The following is a 19,407-nucleotide window of genomic DNA, read 5'->3' on the forward strand; positions in this document are numbered from 1 at the left end:
AACCGCCAAGGCACGAGGACCCCCTCTAGCTTAGCAACGAGGCAATACAACCTCACTAAGAACCTTATTTTTTATTATTTGGCTAGTTTGGGCCAGTTGTTTCTAACAGGGCGTGTGAGTTAAACATTAAACCCTGAAATTAAAAAAATGTAAATTAATTAATTAATTAAAAAAAGAAAAATCAGTGAGTGAAAACACTTCCGGTCGTACCGTTCTTGCCTTCCGCTTTTCTTCCGGATGTGCACATTATTGTGGCTGTTTGGAGTGGTGTGTCCGCTCCAGCCAGTTGCAGTGCTACAAAAATGAAGGTCGTTACTTGGAACATAAACGGCATTAGGGCCTTCAGAGGCGGCATAAAAAAGGCTCTTGATTCCCTGGACGCAGATGTTATTTGTATTCAGGAGACAAAAGTGACGCGTAAGTGATTAGCAATAGCTGGTTTGAAAACGCGGGAGCTGTCATCGTGCAAGGCGCCACAGTTAGAATGAAACTGTATGAAAATAAAAACGTTAACCCCTACTTTCTCCTCCACAGGAGACTTGCTAGATGAAAGGATTGCTATTGTTGACGGATACAACTCCTATTTCAGCTACAGCCGAGGGCGCAGTGGCTACTCAGGTTCAATACAAAGTTATATAACAGTTCATTTTGCGTCTGTGAGCCTTGAAAGTGTTTGTTTTTTTTCGTGTATTATCATCCAGTTATATTAAGTGCCAACATTTAAGAAAGTGCAGTCTTCTAAAATATAATGCCACATTTATACTTTACTGAAAAATTTCCTCGTAAAACTGCATTACACCCAATTCACCTCACATTGCCGCTGTGCACAGGTGTTGCCACCTACTGTAAGGACAGGGCCACTCCATTTGCTGCTGAGGAGGGCCTCACAGGTCTGCTGGTCAACCACAAAGATGCTGTTGGATGCTATGGTGACCATACTGAGTTTTCAAGTGAGGAGTTGCAGCTGTTGGACAATGAAGGCCGTGCTGTAATCACACAACACAAAATAAAGTGAGAGGAAATATCATATGTTAAGGCTCCTGTTTTAAGTGTGCTGCATGGCATATTTATCTGTTTACATGTGGCACTTGAAAACAAATAATCAGCAATTTTTATGTTTCTCTCCTCAAAATTCTCAATTCTTCTCAGTTAGTGGGGGAATCCCACTTTGTGCTTGCCTTTTATTGACTGAGTTTTATTTTATCCCAACAGATGTCAGGATAAAGAGAAAACCCTTACTGTTATTAACGTATACTGTCCGAGGGCTGACCCAGAAAAGCCAGAGCGAAAGCGGTTCAAACTACAGTTCTACAACTTACTTCAGAGTCGAGCTGAAGCTGTGCTGAAAGATGGAAGGTGAGAAATTCATAATGTTTCACTGGCTGAGCAAAACATTGTCGTTACAAGAGATGCAGGTGTATCCTGGTTTCGCCACAGATGTTTTTCTAAGGCACTGTGCTAATTTTGAACAACGCAGCTCTTCCAGTAAATCATTACGTCTTTGAGTTTTGGCAGTGGGCCACATGTTTTGCTGTATGTAAAATGAGGCTAAACACTATCTGGTGTTTACAATTTTATTGAATTGTAAGTTAGTACAAATAAAACAGTATATTAGAAAATAGCTGCTTCTGTGTTCATGGTTACATAGCTTTAATTTAATAACATTTATATATATTCTGATAAAATCTCAATTCTTGGACAGCAATGATGATGATGAGAAATATTTTATTTATCACACATTTGAGAAATTATTTAAAATTGTTCTTTAAATTCTACAAATGTATATAGATAATGAGTTAAGCTTTTTTATGTTCTGTTTTCCAGCCATGTGATTGTTTTAGGAGACATAAATACATCTCATAGACCAATAGATCACTGTGACCCTAGTGAAATTGTAAGTAAAATACCAATATAACATATATGTGTATGTGTATATATATGTGCGTGTGTATATGTATATATATATATATGTGTGTGTGTGTGTGTGTGTGTGTATAGATATGTGTGTGTGTATATATATATATATATATATATATATATATATACATACACACACACACATATAATATGTGTATATGTATATATGAGCGACACCGCACACTCTACATGCATGTATATAGTAGTATATAGACTTTTTAAATATCTAGAATCCTGTGAAAAACTAAGAACAGCCTTACTGCTTCCATAGGATTTAAGAGGGGGAATAGCAGCCAGCTTCTTGAACAATGATTAATCAGAAGGTTCGTCCTGCTCTATCAAAGCACATATTGTGGAAAATTGTTTCGTCTGGGGCCTTCAGGTGTTTACACAATGGCTCAGGTTTCCCAGGAATGGCCATTCCAGTAAATTCAATCGCTTGTAAAGCTCAAAGAATTTGTAAAAACCCATGAGCGACACTCTACAGGCTTTAGTTGGGTTGTTAAAATTCTTGACAATAGAATTAGAAGAAGACTGAACAAGTGTGTCTTTTTTGGAAGAGTTTACAAGAGAAATCCTATTCTCTCTCTAAAAAAAACCAACTTAACAGCATAACATGGGTTTATGTAATAGTTCTGAACAAAGTATAAGGCTTCTGAAACGTGTCCTTCAGCACCATATGTGGAGAAAACCAAATACAGCATATCAGCAAAAACACCTCACGCCAGCTGTCATCAGTGTGGTGGTGGAGGGGTGATGATTTGGGCTTTTTAGCAGCCATAGAATCTGTGCACCTGTCATTGAGTTGCCATGAACTCCCCTCTATACCAGTGTATGCCAGAGTCAAATGCAAGGCCACACATCTGACAGCGAAAGCTTGGCAGAAATTGGGGCATGTAACAGGGCTGTGATCCCAAGCATAGCAACAAATTTACAACATAATGGCTGAAAAAGAAAGAAAATTGAGCCATTTCAGTGGCCCAAAGTCCAGATCTCAACCTAATTTAATTGCTGTGGTGTGATTTTTAACACAGCTCTGCATGAATGAATCCTCACAAACCTCAATGAATTAAAGCAATACTGTAAATATGAGTGGGCCAAAATTCCTCTACAGCAATGTGAGAGACTAATAAAGCCATACATGAAAGGATTATTTCAAGTTACTGCTGCCAAAGGTGGTTCTGTTGCTATTATTTCATGGGGTTTACATTTTCATTACTGTATTAAATTACACAAAAACAGGAAGTGGGGAAACCCCTCCCCCAAACCTTATATGCTACATGAAAAATGACTTCTACCTACAGCTTCCTATTTAATGAACAGACACAGGAGTGGAATCTGTCTCAGCAAGAAAGCAATGATCAACAAGTGACCTTAATGTAGAGGATTGAAATAATATTACATAAAATGACAGATGTTCCTACATTATTATCCATAATAATGAAACTTTCATTATTTAGGATGATTTTGGCGAAAACCCTGGGAGGAAATGGCTGAATGGCTTTTTGTACAGTGACAAACAGGAAGAAGGGAGCGATGAGGAGGAACATGACAAAGAATGCGAAGAAACAGATCCACTCCACGGTGGGAAATTTGTGGATACCTTTCGCTTTTTCCACCCAACTCGCATCAACGCCTTTACATGCTGGTCTACTCTCACTGGAGCTCGGCAGACCAACTATGGAACACGCATTGACTACATATTTGCTGACTGCCAGCTTGCCAAGGAGCAGTTCGTGGGAGCCGACATCATGCCAGAGGTGGAGGGTTCAGACCACTGCCCTGTCTGGGGGCAGCTGAGCTGTTCACTCATTTCTAGCCCAAAGCCTCCCCCCTTCTGTACTCGCTACCTGCCAGAGTTTGCAGGTAAACAGCAGAAACTCTCACGCTTCCTCGTTAAGGTGGACCAAAAATCAGCCCAATCTGAGCAGAAAAATACTTTGCCTGGTTCTCAAGAAGAGGAGGAAAGGAGAGAAAATTTAAATCCTTCTGGAGCTGCAAACATCTCTGTTAAAAAACGTTCATTGACATCTGACTTGGTTGCCCCAAAGGGAAAAAAGACTAAGACGGTAAATGCTTCTTCAAAGCCTAAGGGCAACCTCCTTGCCTTTTTTAAAACCAAAAACGTTAACCAGTGTGAAAAACCACTAAATCTGGATGAAGCTGCCAAACCACCCATAACTGAAGAAGTGTTCTCTGTCGCAGACACCAAATCTGAAGGTCCTGAGCTTATCTCTGACGGTTCATCACAGCAGTGCTCCACAGCTGATACTGACCAACATATGAACACAGAACATTCAATCCCTCAGCCCACTGTGACGCAGTCAGATGCAAAGAAAGGGACATCGTCAGTGTTTTGGAAGTCGGTGCTTCGTGGACCACCTGCCCCACCGTGCTGTAAGGTCCACGAAGAACCATGTGTTCTTCGTACTGTAAAAAAGGAGGGGCCAAACATGGGCAAACAGTTTTTTGTGTGTGCACGTCCTCAGGGACATGCGTCCAACCCTGAGGCTCGATGCAATTTCTTTGCATGGGTTGACAAAGCAAAGTGACATGTTTACATTAAGGTCCATCAGTTTCAGCAACAATTGTTTTAACATTTGTCATAGTTGTATGTTGTAGTTGTTGTATTTTTCTTTTTCATATCAAAATAATAAAACACAGTAGTTTTATATTACTTTGAATTTGGTTCCATTTGTTCTAAACGCTGAAATAAGTGAGCAGATTAGATTTGTTGATTAAAGGTTCTGCTTATTCACATTCACTTGGTTAGTGAAACATTTGGGGTAATTAGATGTTTTCTTCCTTTTAGGCTGGGTCTTTTGCCTCCATCTCACCCTATTCCTAACAAGCTCTTCTAACACCACAGTCCTATGTCTCTCTTGCTATCTCTGAACACTCCTTCCCCCACACTCTTCTATCTTTGGCCATTGGCACCCGCTGGTCAACAGCACTGTTATGGTAATGTTGTGGAAGTCTTATTGATGATCCACATCTTGGGTATGGCAAAACTCTTACGCTGGATGCCCTTCCTGACGCAGCCCTTCCCACTTATCCAGGCTTGGGACTGGCACGATGGGTGTGCTGACTCTGGCTTATGGCTTCTCATGGCTGGGTTTGTTGCTTTTTTTTAAGCTTCAGCTTCAACAATTTCAGGATTATTAACTTTCCTTCTTTATATATTATTACAAAAATAGTTCTGCTACTGCTTTTTGTTTTGTTTTTTTGTTTTTTACAGTTTGTTGCACCAAACAAACTATTAGAGCACATTACCTTTGGGCTAAAGGACCTTTTACCTTTTTGTATTAATTAATGAAAGATGAAAGTCGTAGTCCGACAGGCCTGTGTATAAACACCATTTTAGTTTCTGTGTCACATAATATGTATGCGTTTTTAAGATGTTAGTTATAATTTTTTTGTGCACTTAGGTTGGTGGTTAGCACTGTTACCTCACAGCAAGAAGGTCCTGGATTCAAATTTCTTCTGTGTGAAGTTTGCATGTTCTCCAGATCTCTTTACTGCCCTGACTCTTGACTCTCCTAACATTAAAAAATATGTTTTTACCCACTAGATGGCAACAGTAGTGAGTAGATGCATTGCTGAAATGAAATGTAACTTTCCACAGAAGCACGTGTTATTCACACTACCAGCTGCATGACCGTATTACAACAACTGTTATGCAGGCCAGGAAGTGGACTATTTCAATTGGTATCAGATGTATTTTTACCAATCAGTTTTAGGGTTCACAGTAGAAATATTACTTCAAAAAAGAAGTAGAACAGAAAGTATCAATGTCCAAATGCTCCATAAAGTAACAGCACATACCCTGATCAGTGTGGGAGTGCCTTGGCTCCTGAGAAGAGGAAATTTCTTTACGCGCGCATTTGCAATGTTGCTCCTTCCCCCATTTTTTTCCCCCCTCTGCTCTTAGAGCCAAAGAGGAGCTCATGACCTTGTGAAAAGCTGCTTTTGGACTTGAACCAAGGAAGTTTGAACTTTTATCCTGTTACTTTTTTCTGGACAGAATACATTCATCTTCCTTCTAACTGTAATTAGGTGAGTACAAAGACTGGAGACGTGAGCTGCACGACTTCCCATTCCAAGACGGCAAAAGATGTCTAGCAAATTGCTGTTATAGCTACTGGTGACTATTAGTATTCATTACAGAAACAAGAAAACAAATAACATTTGCACATTTCTGCTTTAACCCTTATAGGTTGTATCTCTATTGCCATCTGCGCACATGTTGGTCGTTGTCACAGCACAGAGGAAATTTAAATGACTAGATGAAATGAGAGATCATCTCGGCTGCAGATGCTTGCTTGACTTTTTGTCCCAAGAAACAAAGTTAAATGGTCAGGGCATGATTTTACCAGCACAGAATGTCACCTCACGGAGCATTTTCTACATCAAATATAGTAGTTGCTCTGTTCACTACAAAGATAACACTCACTGTATTTGTACGCAAATTCATTGCTTTCGTTTACTGTTCTGATCTTCTAACCCGCTCTTTACTCTAAAAAGTAGTGACCTTGTCTGTTTTATCCAGCTTTCTTAATATGCAAAAAACAAGTCATTCAGAGATGTTAAAACAAAGCAGTGTGCATCATCAGAAGATATGAACTTATATAACAGATATGTTCCAACATGTGTGTGTGTCATGGTGAGATAAAGAAATGTGGGTGTTTCTTCGTGTAAAGCTGCCAGTTACATTGAATCTTATCAACCAACTGAAACAGTTCTTAGGAGATGACATTTCTAACACCTAGACCACATTCAAAATATGTTTACATTACTTCATTTAGGTGACATAGAGTGCTTAACAAATGTATTAGACCCTGTCATAAAAACATTTTTTAGAAATCTCTCAAAAATCTCCTTAAAACTAAGAAGTTATAGTGCTATTTATCAAGAATATAACAAACTGAATTCACATTTTTATACCCAAATTTGAGCCGGCACATTGGACTTCTCTGAAAAGTCTGAAATTAATCAACCAAGCAAGCAATATTAAACCACATAATTTTATCTCTTCGGGAATGTGAATAAATAACTGCAGTTTGGCATTTTTACTAAAATAAAAAATAAAAATCAACAAAAAAAAGCATACTACTTTTCAGCTTGAAAATTCACTAATAACAGCAATAATGGAATTTTAGCATTAAATATATGATTTAGATCTTAGAGCTTGTGCATACAGGTGGATTAACACATTACAGAAACACATTTGTCTTTACGTTTTAGTTTAGGTTAGCTTTCTTATGAACCTTCCATTTGGTGGTGATCCAGTAAATTTGCTGATCACTGCATACATGTATAAATGACAGGGATGTCTTCTGTTATTGATCAAAATGAAAATATTCGCCTTTCTGAGGTGTTTGAAGTGTGTGAGAACCTTTGAAACATCTGTAAATGTGTCATGTTTTAATGACGTGCTCTTTTCCGGTAACGCTTGAATTCAGGTCTCAGGGTTTGTTTTCAATCAAGCGCACACACAACAAATCCACTCTTAAGCACCGCCACATGTGATCAGTCTTAAATAAGCACTTATCTCCTAAGCTAATTACAATCTGCATGACTTCCAGAGGGGAGGAAAACTGTTAGTGAATATCTATTAAAGCTATAATAAAACCCATCAGAGATGACACCCACCTTTCTGCTTGCATACTCTGCAATAACACGGCTGAGCTTTTGTTTAAAGACCAGAAGCCCTTCTGAATAATGAGTATGTGGGATTAGTGGAAGGTTTGAAGTACTGACTTTCTGTGAAATTCACATGTGATTTATTGCCTTGCTATACCCACTATTGTTCACACCTTTCCACTGCAACCACCTGGTGAGAGGATCCCTACAAAGCCTCTCCAACGTCAGCAGTACCTGTGTTGCTGGTTTAACAAAGGGTTAAGTATGGGTGTTCCCATTTCCTGCAGCTCTCCCTCCCAGCCTGACTAATCTCTCTCACTCTCTCCTCTCCTTACTATCAAGAAGATTTGGTGAGACTCCTAAGAACAAAGCTACATAGAACCACTAGAAGTCTGAAAATTGAATGAATCTACACAAGGATTTATTCTGTTAATATTCAGAAAAGAAACCTAGCTTTCTGTGGGAATCGCAAGGGTGAGTTGGAGCACAAATGCGTGTCCTTTAAGTGAGTTCCTTGTACAGAAGGGAAGGGCTAACTGTCAATAGTGAGCTGGTCTTGCATCAGACAAAAGCCATGTGGTAGCACTGCTGGATACTAAGATACAGTAATATATATGTATGATCATGTTTAACCTGATATGTTTTGATTTTTCTCATCATAAAGGTTGTCCATAGATGGGTTCATGTATCAGTTAAACATATTTAGTAATTACTAAAAGATGAACTCCCTGCAGAGGAGAAGCTTGGGTGTAAAATAAAAATTAGGACAAAAAACTCAGAAGTATTTTTTTCTTGTTATAAGCTTTTTCCCCACTCTGTGGAAAAGCTGCTCTGAGGGCCAGTGAAAACTAAAATGTTGAACAAGCAGCTGGTGCGCTGGGTTTCACACACTCTTTTGCAACAAGGCTTGTTGCAACTTAAAAAAAAAGTCTTTAAATTTTGAGTTAAAAATGTTGTATTTTTGTGGTAAGTCATGAACTAATTTAGACAAATTTTTGTTAAGGGAAGATACCAGAAATTGAACAGCTGGTTTCCCCCACCATTTGAAAGCCTGTCCCTGACATTTAGTCGTTGGTTTGTTGGTTGTGTGTGTTGGCTATGGGCCATGGGAAAGTTAGTGGGTATGTGGCTAAAGAAAGTTGCTCAAACCAAAGCTGACTTGAGGCCAATGAGCAGGGAAAGAGCTACTCTGTATTTAGACTAAAAAGCGCCATTTACACAGCAGTCCTTTGTTTATCTCAGTTGCCCACTGCTATCAAGCTCAGAGGTGTATGGTTTATTACACGTTTACAGGCCTTTTCAGTGCAGAGCGTAGGACATGTGAAATTCCAGTTTTGTGTGAAACTCTTAAGGAATGGCAAAATGTAGCGCAAGACTGACCTTAGGGGTCAGATGTGAAAACCCTGAGGGAAGTTTGGCTGAAAGAGAGAAGTATCTCATGACCCTGTGGCAGGAGCACAGACCTACGCTAATTTCCAGTGCAGTGTCTCCATGCCAGCTTTGTGTGGCTCATGGCAGATTAGAGCAACATAAGTCCTACAACAACATTTGTTATTTAAAGCCTTTAATTACACACAAGGATAAAATTGAATGGCGCCCTACGTGAAACCGCCAGTTTCCCGGGAATTTTATTTTGTGAATCAACTTAGCTGTCATTTATACTTTATCTATATATATTATGTAGGAAGGAGAACTTCAAATTAAGAGTTTACAAGGATTTTTGTTAAGTTTTTCTTGTCCTTTGCAAGAACAACAATCTAGTCGTTTCTCTTTAAAAGTACATTCCCAAGCAACTCCTTCATTCTCAGTTTTTTTTGGGGGTTTTTTGGGTTTTTTTAAGGAAGTATTTAGTATTTAGTATTTATTTATTTATTGTCATTGTCAAGAACAATGAAATTGCGTTTGGGGCTTCCATACAACCCAAAAAAAAGAAGAAAATAATAAATACCCCTTAAAACCCAAGTGTACATATTTAACCCAGTGTGACTCCAATGCAATAAGACAATCCTTAGCAATAATGTTCGTAGAAATTCAGACAAAGACCTGAGAAACATGACAAAATACAACAATGCAACCCATTCAATATTATTGTACTGTGAGATATGATATCAGATATGATAGTTATCTATTTAAGAAAGAGGGGGGGGGCAGGAGGGGGAAGAGAATAAAGATATGATGCACCAATGCAGACCAGTTCATTGCTATTAAGAAGTTGGATATGGTTATTGTCCGTGAGAGGGGGGCAGAGAGTTCAGGAGCCTCACAGCCTGTGGATACAGGCTGTTGGCCAGTCTGGATGTTCTGGCCTGTATAGACCTGTACCTTCTCCCTGAGGGCAGCAGATGGAAAAGGTGGCGCGCAGGGTGATGTTGGTCCCGCAGGATACTGTGCACCCTCCTCAGACAGCGAGTGGGGAAGATATTACTGATCTCTGGCATCTTCTGGAGGGAACCATATCTTCCCTCCAGAAAACGACCATACAATTAAACAACACCAACAAAGTCTGCTTTAGGAAGCCAGAATTAAATCTAACAACTTCAACATATATCATAGAAAATGTATAAGACGCAATGTACAAAAGCACACGACGAGGTCAACCTGCACATTTTTGTTTTTTCATAAATAATGGAAAGTTGAGAAGCCTGGTGCATGGACCATGTTGGAATGTTATGTATGCAGAGTAAAAACAACTAGAGTTGTCATCATACCCTCTGCTAGCATGAATATTTCCAAATTTAGGCAAATACTTTTTATGTGAATATGTCTATTTAAAAGTCTGAAAACTGCTCTTTTTTTATTTCAGCAATTACATCAACCAACCCAACCAAAATGGAGCTTCAGAAGATGAACGGACACAGCAAAGACGATGGGTAAGACTTAGGGACTGATTGGGTGTATCTTATCACACCAATCGGGTCAAAATTAAACTCAGGGACGTTCTAAATTTCGTCTACCAAATGTGAGTGTTTTACAGCTTTTTAAGCTCATTCTACTTCCTAGTTTTAGCTCACTTTTAATCTTTGGTTGCAGGTTTGATCCAATCGATGCCTTGGCCGAGCAGGAGGAGTTTCTCCCACATAAACCTGGTGCAAAGAAAGAAACCCACTTTACAGATGTGAGTGCTTCTTTGTTTTAGTAAACTAAAATACAGTAAATACTATGTAATTTCTATCTGTGAACTCAAATGGCATCCTCTGTTGTCCTCTTGCTGCAGTTCGAGGGAAAGACTTCATTTGGCATGTCCATCTTTAACCTCAGTAATGCCATAATGGGCAGTGGGATCCTGGGACTGGCTTATGCAATGTCCAACACAGGGATCTTGCTTTTTATGTGAGTCTCCAAGCCAAACAGAAAACCCCAGTTTTCGCTGAACTTTGTACCCTTTGTCACTATGCATGCCTGCGTGTGTGTGTGTGTGTGTGTGTGTGTGTGTGTGTGTGTGTATATGTTTCCACTCATATAGGAGAATGTATTTGCTCACACTGATGTGCTGAAATTGTGTCTTTTTTTTTTTTTTTTTTTGCAAACTGAATTACAGAAGATTGATTTCAGCTTCTTGTGATTTATATTTAGTAACTGGGTAAAGTAGAATGTGTGCTCTCCTAGAGGCTACAGCAGGGCTGTTTATCATGTGAGCATTTGGGCATATAAACTATAGACTGACATAGCTAAGGTTTCTGCAAACTGAAGTCGTTTTGTTTAGGACTGAGAGTTAATAGTTTTTCTTAGAAGCTAACGGTCTTTGCTTTTCTCTTATTTTAAAGATCATTTTTGTTCCTTTTCTCTAGAGAATGGTTTCTTTGTTTTCTATTTAAACTGTGTTTATCTTTCACTGTAAGGTCACAGTTTGCAATAGTAGATACAGATGGGATATATTTAATAGAGGGTCCTTATAAGGCCAGAAGTAGAGCCTCACCAGTGTGTATCATCTTGTTCTTTGTGTTTATTTGTGTTTGGGCAGGTTTGTGTGATGGCAAGGGGATAACTGATGTTTCTGTCCGTGACCTATCCGTGTACATCAACAGCTACATACAACTTCTAATGTGCAAACTGTGATCTGTCAGATTGTACATTAGAGCTCATGCACATGCGGCTTCTCTAAATCAGACTTGAGTGGTTAAATATAGACCCCACTGATCAGATCCAAGACACGCCTGGTTGGATCAGACCTGTGCTATGTGGCAGGGGGAAGGGAGGTAACGGCTGACTGGAGAGTCAGTCTCTCAAAGCCAAACTCTCTTGTGTGAGTGGGAAAAAACAACAACTAAAAAACAAAATGACAACAATCACAAGAACTTCAGAGTAACAGAATAGTTTTGTGAATATGTTTTTTTTAAAAGAATGTAAATGTCTTATGTGTTTCAGAATCCTGTTGGTCTGCATTGCTCTTCTGTCCGCATATTCAATTCATCTTCTGCTAAAAAGTGCTGGAGTTGTGGGTAAGGCAGAGAATTACCAAGCATGTAGCCACAGAGCAATTTGTATGTTGATAGCTTGAACGCATACACAGAGTTTATGTGTTTTCAGGCATCCGGGCTTATGAGCAGCTTGGAAATCGGGCTTTTGGCCACCCAGGGAAAATGCTGGCTGCTGTCATCATAACAGTACATAACATTGGAGGTAATGTCGTAAATTTTCCTTCCATTTCCTTTACCTCTGACGCCGGTCATAAAACTATATATAAATATAAATATGAACGCAAAATACGTTTGTTTTGGTTTCTTTTCAGCTATGTCAAGCTATCTCTTCATCGTAAAGTCTGAGCTCCCACTGGTTATTCAAGCTTTCTTCGGTAAACAGGAGAACACGGGGTGAGTGTGAAAGCAATTTTCTAACTTAGAGTCACATAAATCAGTTTCATTTTTGTTTAGGAACACACTAATTTTTTTTTTGACATCTGTTCTTTTGGCTGTCTCTTAGAGAGTGGTTCTTGAATGGAAACTACTTGATCATCATAGTTAGTGTTCTCATCATCTTTCCTCTAGCACTCATGAAACACCTTGGTATGTTTTTCATTCTGTTGCACATTTTCTTTTTCTTTTTTTGCAATTATTAGTATTACTACTCATCTTCCCCTACTTGCATCATGTTTACACTATCCTTTGTTCTGCCTTGTTTTCATATCCTGCATTTATTAAATTAAAGTGACATTATTGCCTCCTTTTCTCTCTCTACTGTCTAAGACCATGAATAACGTTAACATTGTGCTGTTATTGCGATCCAGGTTACCTTGGCTATACCAGCGGTTTCTCGCTCTCCTGTATGGTGTTTTTTCTCATTTCGGTGAGACATTAAAGATACATACAATATAACCCACCGCGCTTCTGTTAAATATTTATCTTTGATTAAGCTATGAGCATGTCTCCCCAGGTGATATACAAGAAATTCAACATCCCATGTCCACTGGCAGATGATCATCATAACAAAACTGCTGCTGAGCATTACAGTGTTGATTCTACAGCAGATGGCTTCTGTGATTCCAAGCTATTTACCATGAACCCACAGGTTAGTGAACAAACATTTTCACGGTGCCTGTGCCTAGTTTCCTGCTGTGTCATGTGTATTTTTATTTAATGATTTGCACAGCACGTTATATTTTTTGCACCGGAGTGTATTAAGTCAACGAAACTAAGGTGTGTTATGTCAACAGCAGCGTTAAGAATATAGCAACCATAACTGTGTTACTGACCTTTGCTGTGTTTTGGCTGTAGACGGCATACACCATCCCAATTTTGGCTTTTGCCTTTGTCTGCCACCCAGAAGTGCTACCAATCTACACTGAGCTCCGAAAGTAAGTTTTGATTTTTTATTTTTTTTACTGCTTCACACTGTAAGTTTTCAAGACAAATTATTGTAATTTATCGGTTTTGCTTTACTCTAGTGCCACCAAGAAACGCATGCAGAATGTTGCTAACATCTCCATCCTGGCCATGTTTGTCATGTATCTGCTGACAGCTCTTTTTGGTTACCTCACTTTTTATGGTAAGATGTGACCTTTCATGGCTATACAAGTGAATGGTCACTTTGTTATTCTGCTTTGAAGTGTTGTGAGATTTAACTTACAGTATTGTGAAAGAAGGAAACCACGCAAGATACTGTATATAAAAGGCTGTCTGCTTCTCTGTGTCTAGGCGCTGTGGAGTCAGAGCTGTTACACACCTATATTCGCGTGGACCCACTGGATGTCTTGATCCTCTGTGTACGCCTGGCTGTGCTTGTAGCTGTAACTCTGACTGTTCCTGTGGTTCTCTTCCCGGTAAGACATCAGTGATATTAGTTTAAGATAATAATTGCATAAAAGAGAAGAAGAATGTTTATACAAGATGTTGTTTAAGGGCACATGTACTATGAGAGCAAAAGGCTTAACTTTCCATATTCTTTCCATATGCTTTCATATGATGCTATAGGGACATTAAAGTGGGTGTGACTGTGGGTCCACATATAAAAATGTGTAATGGCATGATTGACAAATTTTTAGCCAATGATTGTACAACTTCACAGATAAATAGATAATCCTCCATTTTGAAACCCTGTCTGAATAAGATTTACTTTTTTTTAAATTCAATATGACCATAATGAGTGACTGAGCCCAAAAAGTGAACCAGGAAGTTTTTACACAGGTCAAGATAGAAGTTTTCCCATAGACTACTATAGGACTAAGTCTTTTGCAGCCACATATATCGCCATCTGGTGGCATTCAGATCAGAAATTGGCTTAAAGCACTTCTGCAAAATATGCTTCTTTTTTTTATCCTAGAAGCTACATCCGTATTTTATACTATCTATATATGTGGCTAGGTAGTTGCTAGGTAACATGATAAGTTTTACCTGTAAGTCAGGTTTGGCTGTTCAGCTCTTGATCGTGTCAGATTAGGTGGTGACCAAAAAAACACAGACATATGCACATGCACACACAGAGAGATAGTTTTTGAGTTTTTGTGTATTATACAAAGAAAAATGCAGTAATATAGATTTTAAAAAATTGAATAAAACTAACAGAAGGGTAGCAATTAGTCTGGTAATTGACTATTTTCTACATTAGTTAATTGTTAAAGAAATATACAGACCATTGGCTAAGTAAAAACAAACAACAAACATAATCACCCTTGACATCTGAACGAACCTAAAGATACTGTAGCTATTTATTAAATCGGTTTTCAAGTCTGTTGTCTATGTAACAGTTATAACTGGCATCATGTGAGTGAGGCAGAAGTGATTCATGATTCCTTGTGTGAGTAAATTATACTGACCTAAATATACTGGGCCCAGTATTGAGCCCAGTGGCACTCCAAGGCAACAGTTATTTTGAAGAATTTCATTTTTAAACTTATCTGTTAGATAGGCCTGAGAAAACTTTAATATTTTTGGACAATTTTTACCCAGGTTCACACAGGTTAGAATTATGCTGCAAGTTCATAGTAAACACAAGGACACATAGCATTAAGCAGTCTATAGTCCCAACTTCTGTAATGCTTCCTAACAGTGTTCCTATCTCAGCCATAAAATCCTAACATCACAAATCAATAACTGCTAATGTGGACTCTGCATCACATAACTGGCTCTGCCAAATGAAAATAATTAATGTACTGAAAAAGTTTGACTCTTTCAGTGCTGTGCCACAGTAGAACGATGAAACCCAAAACAACTCTTTCACTTTCAGGAGTGTATTGACTATAAGGACTTTTTTTTAACTTAACCTTCTTTAACTAATTTAAGAAGTATTAATAGTTGACTGTTTGACAGACAATTTTTTAATGGAATAAAACATTTTAGTAGGAATTTTAAGAATGCGCAGTCTAAGCCCTTTAGAGTTAAATTATAGAGACTGACATAGTAGCGAGCTAAATGAAGGGAGGGTGACATCTTTGAAGCCTTTGCTTAAGGATTGTGACCAGGATCAGCTACTGTACAGCTACAGCTTGCTAGTTAACACGTTGTATTATTATTTCTTAACTACGTAAAAACCATACTGCAAAAATGATAAGTTGTGGTTTAAACAGGGAACTACTGTGACCAACGAGCCTGCTTTTGTTGTGAGCTCTAAAGGTAATGCCAAGTTTTTTCACAAAAACATGCTAGCTGGTTCTAGTTTAAAGGTTAAGCTAGCTTAATACTAAATATACAAATATGAAAGTAGTATCCAGCTGAGCATATTTCACCCACCCTTTAACTATTTGTTAAAGAGGTAGAAAAATGCTTCTGAATGTCCCTCTTTAACCTGAAACTTTAAACTATGTTAAGGTCTCGATTTTCAACATAATAAACTATTTTTTTTAGCAAATGTGAGAAAACACCCATTAAAAGATTTGGATAAAGTTGACTTTACCCAACAGCTTCTTAATAGCTGTTCATTTAATACTACTTAAAGCAATGAACCTAAATCAGGTTTAAAAGATTATCAGTCTTAATATTTGTCATCTGATCTTATTCTTCATTTTCTTACTGTCTGCAGATCCGCAAGGCCGTGCTTCAGATCTTCTTCGCTGACAAGCCTTTCCGCTGGGTTAGACACATTGGCATTGCCTTTTGTCTCCTGGTCGTGGTCAATCTTCTTGTTATCCTGGTGCCCTCCATCCGTGACATCTTTGGCATTATTGGTATGTTTACACAGCAAAAATGCAGCTGCTCAGTTCCGAAATTGGGGCTATTCTTGACTCTATATGGGATTTTTTTTACAAGCTTCGGTTAAAATCATAAATCTCTAAGTTCATGATAGTACAAATAGAAAAAATATGTATATATGGATCATTTGGAAGAATTGCGAGAAGAAAGCTTCTTCTTTCTAAAGAACATAACAACATGACATGCGTCGGAACAAATGACTCCTGGAACAATGTCCTTTGGATGGATGAGATTAAAATGGAGCTATCTGGCCATAATGCACAGTGCCGTATTTGAAAAACAAAAAAAAACACAGCATATTAGCACAAATACCTCATACCAACTATCAAGCATGGTGGTGGAGGGGTGATGATTTGGGCTTGCAGCCATAGGACCTGTGCACCTTCCAGTCACTGAGCCAACCATGAACTTCTCTGTATGCCAGAGAATTCTGGAATCAAATATGAGGCCATCTGTCTGACAAATAAGGCTTGGCCAAAATTGGCTCATGCAACACGACAGTGATTCCAAACACACCAGGAAATCTACAGCCGAAATAACTAAAATGGCCCAGTCAAAATGCAGACCTCAACCCATCTAAAATATGGATGCATAAATAAATGCCAACTAACCTCAGTGAAATTAAACAACATAGTGTACATAGAGTATAATTTTTTTTTTTACAGGACTTCATAGTCTACATTCAAACTGACTTTTTCATATAACTGTAACAGATGTCATTTTCCTTTTATTCTTGGCTGTTTTATGAACAAAAATGTGTTTTATGGTTGAGTATAAAAAGGTTTAGTAAAATATTTTTATTATACTGACTAGATCATCTGTAAATCATGCTATGAATTATTTCTACACAGCAAAATCTCCAGTGTTAAATTAACACTGGAGAGTGTCTATATGGGTCCACACCTCTGAGTGTTAAATACAACACTGTTGAGTGTTAAATTAACACTTTTGACAGTGTTATATGTTTAAAAGTAACCTAGTCAGTTTTGAAGATTAACAAAGACTAACACTGAGCAGTGCTGATTTTCTAACACTGGAAAATAACTCAAAATGTTAGAAATATTCCAGTGTTAGAAAATCAGCACTGCTCAGTGTTAGTCTTTGTTAATCTTCAAAACTGACTAGGTTACTTTTAAACATATAACACTGTCAAAAGTGTTAATTTATAACAGTGTTGTATTTAACACTCAGAGGTGTGGACCCATATAGACACTCTCTAGTGTTAATTTAACACTGGAGATTTTGCTGTGTAATAAATAAACTCACTTATTTATTCTGTGCTATCATCTACAGGAGCCACATCTGCCCCCAGCCTCATTTTCATCCTACCCGCAATTTTCTATATCCGAATTGTTCCTGAAGACCAGGAACCCCTGCGGTCAAGATCTAAGATTCAGGTATATCCTTCCTCTATCAAAGATGGTATTAACTGTTCTTGGTCATGTTAATCTCCATATATTAGCTTTTATCTGTTCTTAATACACATGTTGTTTTCTTATCCTTTATTACTGCAGGCCATATGCTTCGCTGCATTGGGATTTGTCTTCATGGTCATGAGTTTGTCATTTATTATCATTGACTGGGTGACTGGAGAGAGTCAAAGTGTAGGTGGGCACTAGCTGCTATAACTGAACAGAGGTACTGCACACAGAACGTCAACCAAAGCCCTCTTTTTCATTAAATTAGCCCCATCTTCTCATCCAAAGCCAAACTAGAAAGTTTGACTACACAAGATGAAGGATAACGTGAAGAGCCTTCGCCTACATCAAAAAAAACAGGAAAGTGTTTTTACATGTGATGGAGCAGGCGATATGTCCTGTACCGGAGGAGAGAACACAAATGTATGAAAATACAAAGCAAAGTGTTCTGCCTCGATCAGTCCTGTCACAGCTCAAACTAAGGATTTTGTTTGGGGTCATATATAGATTTGCAGCAAATGCTTTGAATGAGAAAAAAGTGGAAATTCCGTTTTTGGATGTGGACAGTTCCTTGGAATTGCTCAGTCAATGTCTACATTTCACAAATCTACTTCCCTACCATGTCAGATTTTACAGAACTTACATGTATTAGTTTTGTAAGGCAATATTTTCTTTGCCTGAGACATTTGTCAGCTATGGTTTACTTTTACTTTTATGACTGACAAATCTGCCATTTCCCCAAACTTTACCGTTTCAGCTAATTATGGCCTTCGAGGGTTAGTCTGCAGTTCCACACAAACAACTGCTTATGATCAAAAATGTTTTCAGTGAATTTAACATGGATTCTAATCAATGCGTTTAATGTGATATTTCATCCATTTAAAAAAAAATTACTGTCACAATTATGGTCATCGTGAAGTTTCCCAGTGACCTGGCAAAATACGGTGCAATTTATGGGATTTCTTTTTTTGTTTTTTGCTGCTGTTCATGAAGGTCAAACAGACAGTCATGTGTGAGAGGTTTGTGAAAACCGAAACAAAGTTTTTATGTGAGCCTGAACATCCATAATTGAAAACCAAAGAATCTATTTATTATGTCACATTGTGAAAGTGTTTCTTTTTCTTTCTTTTTTTTAACATGCTTGGCAAAGACCAGTTAAAGTTGTACATGAATTCATCCAGTGTTATAAATGCTGCGTATGTTTAATCAGTACCAGAAACTTTTCATTGTGTTCAATAATGGCTTCAAAGTGGACCTGTTATGCTTTCACTGTTTTTATCTCAGTCATATACATAACTCTTACAAGGGGTGTGCTCATCTTAAACAAGTTTGAAGTACTGAGGTTAGCAAGTCCAAGTAATCCTGAGAGCAGAAAGCTCAGACTTCAGACTGCTCTAAATGCTCATTTCCTTATTTGTGACAGTTTTTAGCTGCTGCTGCATAAGATCTTTATTTGCTGTTTGAACCATCTGCTGTTCAAAACCTCTGTTTGCAAAGGACAGTTGGTCAGAAAGAAGTCTGTTGAAAGGACTTTGGGTGCTCTGGACCATCTGAGGGCTTGCAGTAAAGTCCACTAAGCATTATTTCAAATGAAGCATGCAAAGCTGTTCTAATAGACTGAAATACTCAAAATACGAAGCACAGTGGGTCCTCTTTAAGCAAGAATTAGTGAAGTCCTTTTTTTGTTTTTAAAATGTGACTAAGAGACCTGTTAACATTGTAATTCATCCTGTACATTTTTAAATTAATTTGAATGTTGTTAACTGTCAATAAAATGTGTTTTATTTGTACATAATCGTCTCTTTTTT

At 38.1% G+C, this 19,407-nt stretch overlaps 2 protein-coding genes across 4 annotated transcripts; both read left to right on the plus strand.

Moving 5' to 3' along the window:
- Positions 1-141: 141 nt before the first annotated feature.
- On the plus strand, positions 142-4,594 carry apex2 (APEX nuclease (apurinic/apyrimidinic endonuclease) 2). Its single transcript, XM_004546347.4, has 6 exons — positions 142-417; positions 535-618; positions 831-1,011; positions 1,213-1,356; positions 1,825-1,894; positions 3,378-4,594. Exons 1-6 carry the CDS (start codon positions 303-305, stop codon positions 4,467-4,469), a joined length of 1,686 nt encoding a protein of 561 aa, XP_004546404.3. The 5' UTR covers positions 142-302; the 3' UTR covers positions 4,470-4,594.
- LOC101465340 (sodium-coupled neutral amino acid transporter 3) lies at positions 1,867-19,394 on the plus strand. 3 transcript variants are annotated; one of them, XM_076877931.1, is made up of 16 exons: positions 1,867-1,894; positions 10,364-10,430; positions 10,591-10,675; positions 10,775-10,890; positions 11,926-11,999; positions 12,088-12,180; positions 12,290-12,371; positions 12,481-12,563; positions 12,785-12,843; positions 12,931-13,065; positions 13,272-13,351; positions 13,442-13,542; positions 13,692-13,816; positions 16,012-16,156; positions 17,475-17,578; positions 17,696-19,394. In XM_076877931.1, the coding sequence occupies exons 2-16, from the start codon at positions 10,390-10,392 to the stop codon at positions 17,798-17,800; spliced, it is 1,428 nt and encodes a 475-aa protein (XP_076734046.1). In that variant the 5' UTR covers positions 1,867-1,894; positions 10,364-10,389; the 3' UTR covers positions 17,801-19,394. The 3 variants fall into 3 exon arrangements, with proteins under 3 accessions (XP_076734046.1, XP_012773278.2, XP_004546405.2); XM_012917824.5 differs by lacking the exon at positions 1,867-1,894 and adding an exon at positions 5,695-5,973; XM_004546348.6 differs by lacking the exon at positions 1,867-1,894 and adding an exon at positions 7,822-8,034.
- The last annotated feature ends 13 nt before the right edge of the window (positions 19,395-19,407 follow it).

Source organism: Maylandia zebra, linkage group LG20 (genome assembly GCF_041146795.1).
Source record: "Maylandia zebra isolate NMK-2024a linkage group LG20, Mzebra_GT3a, whole genome shotgun sequence".
NCBI lineage: Eukaryota > Metazoa > Chordata > Actinopteri > Cichliformes > Cichlidae > Maylandia > Maylandia zebra.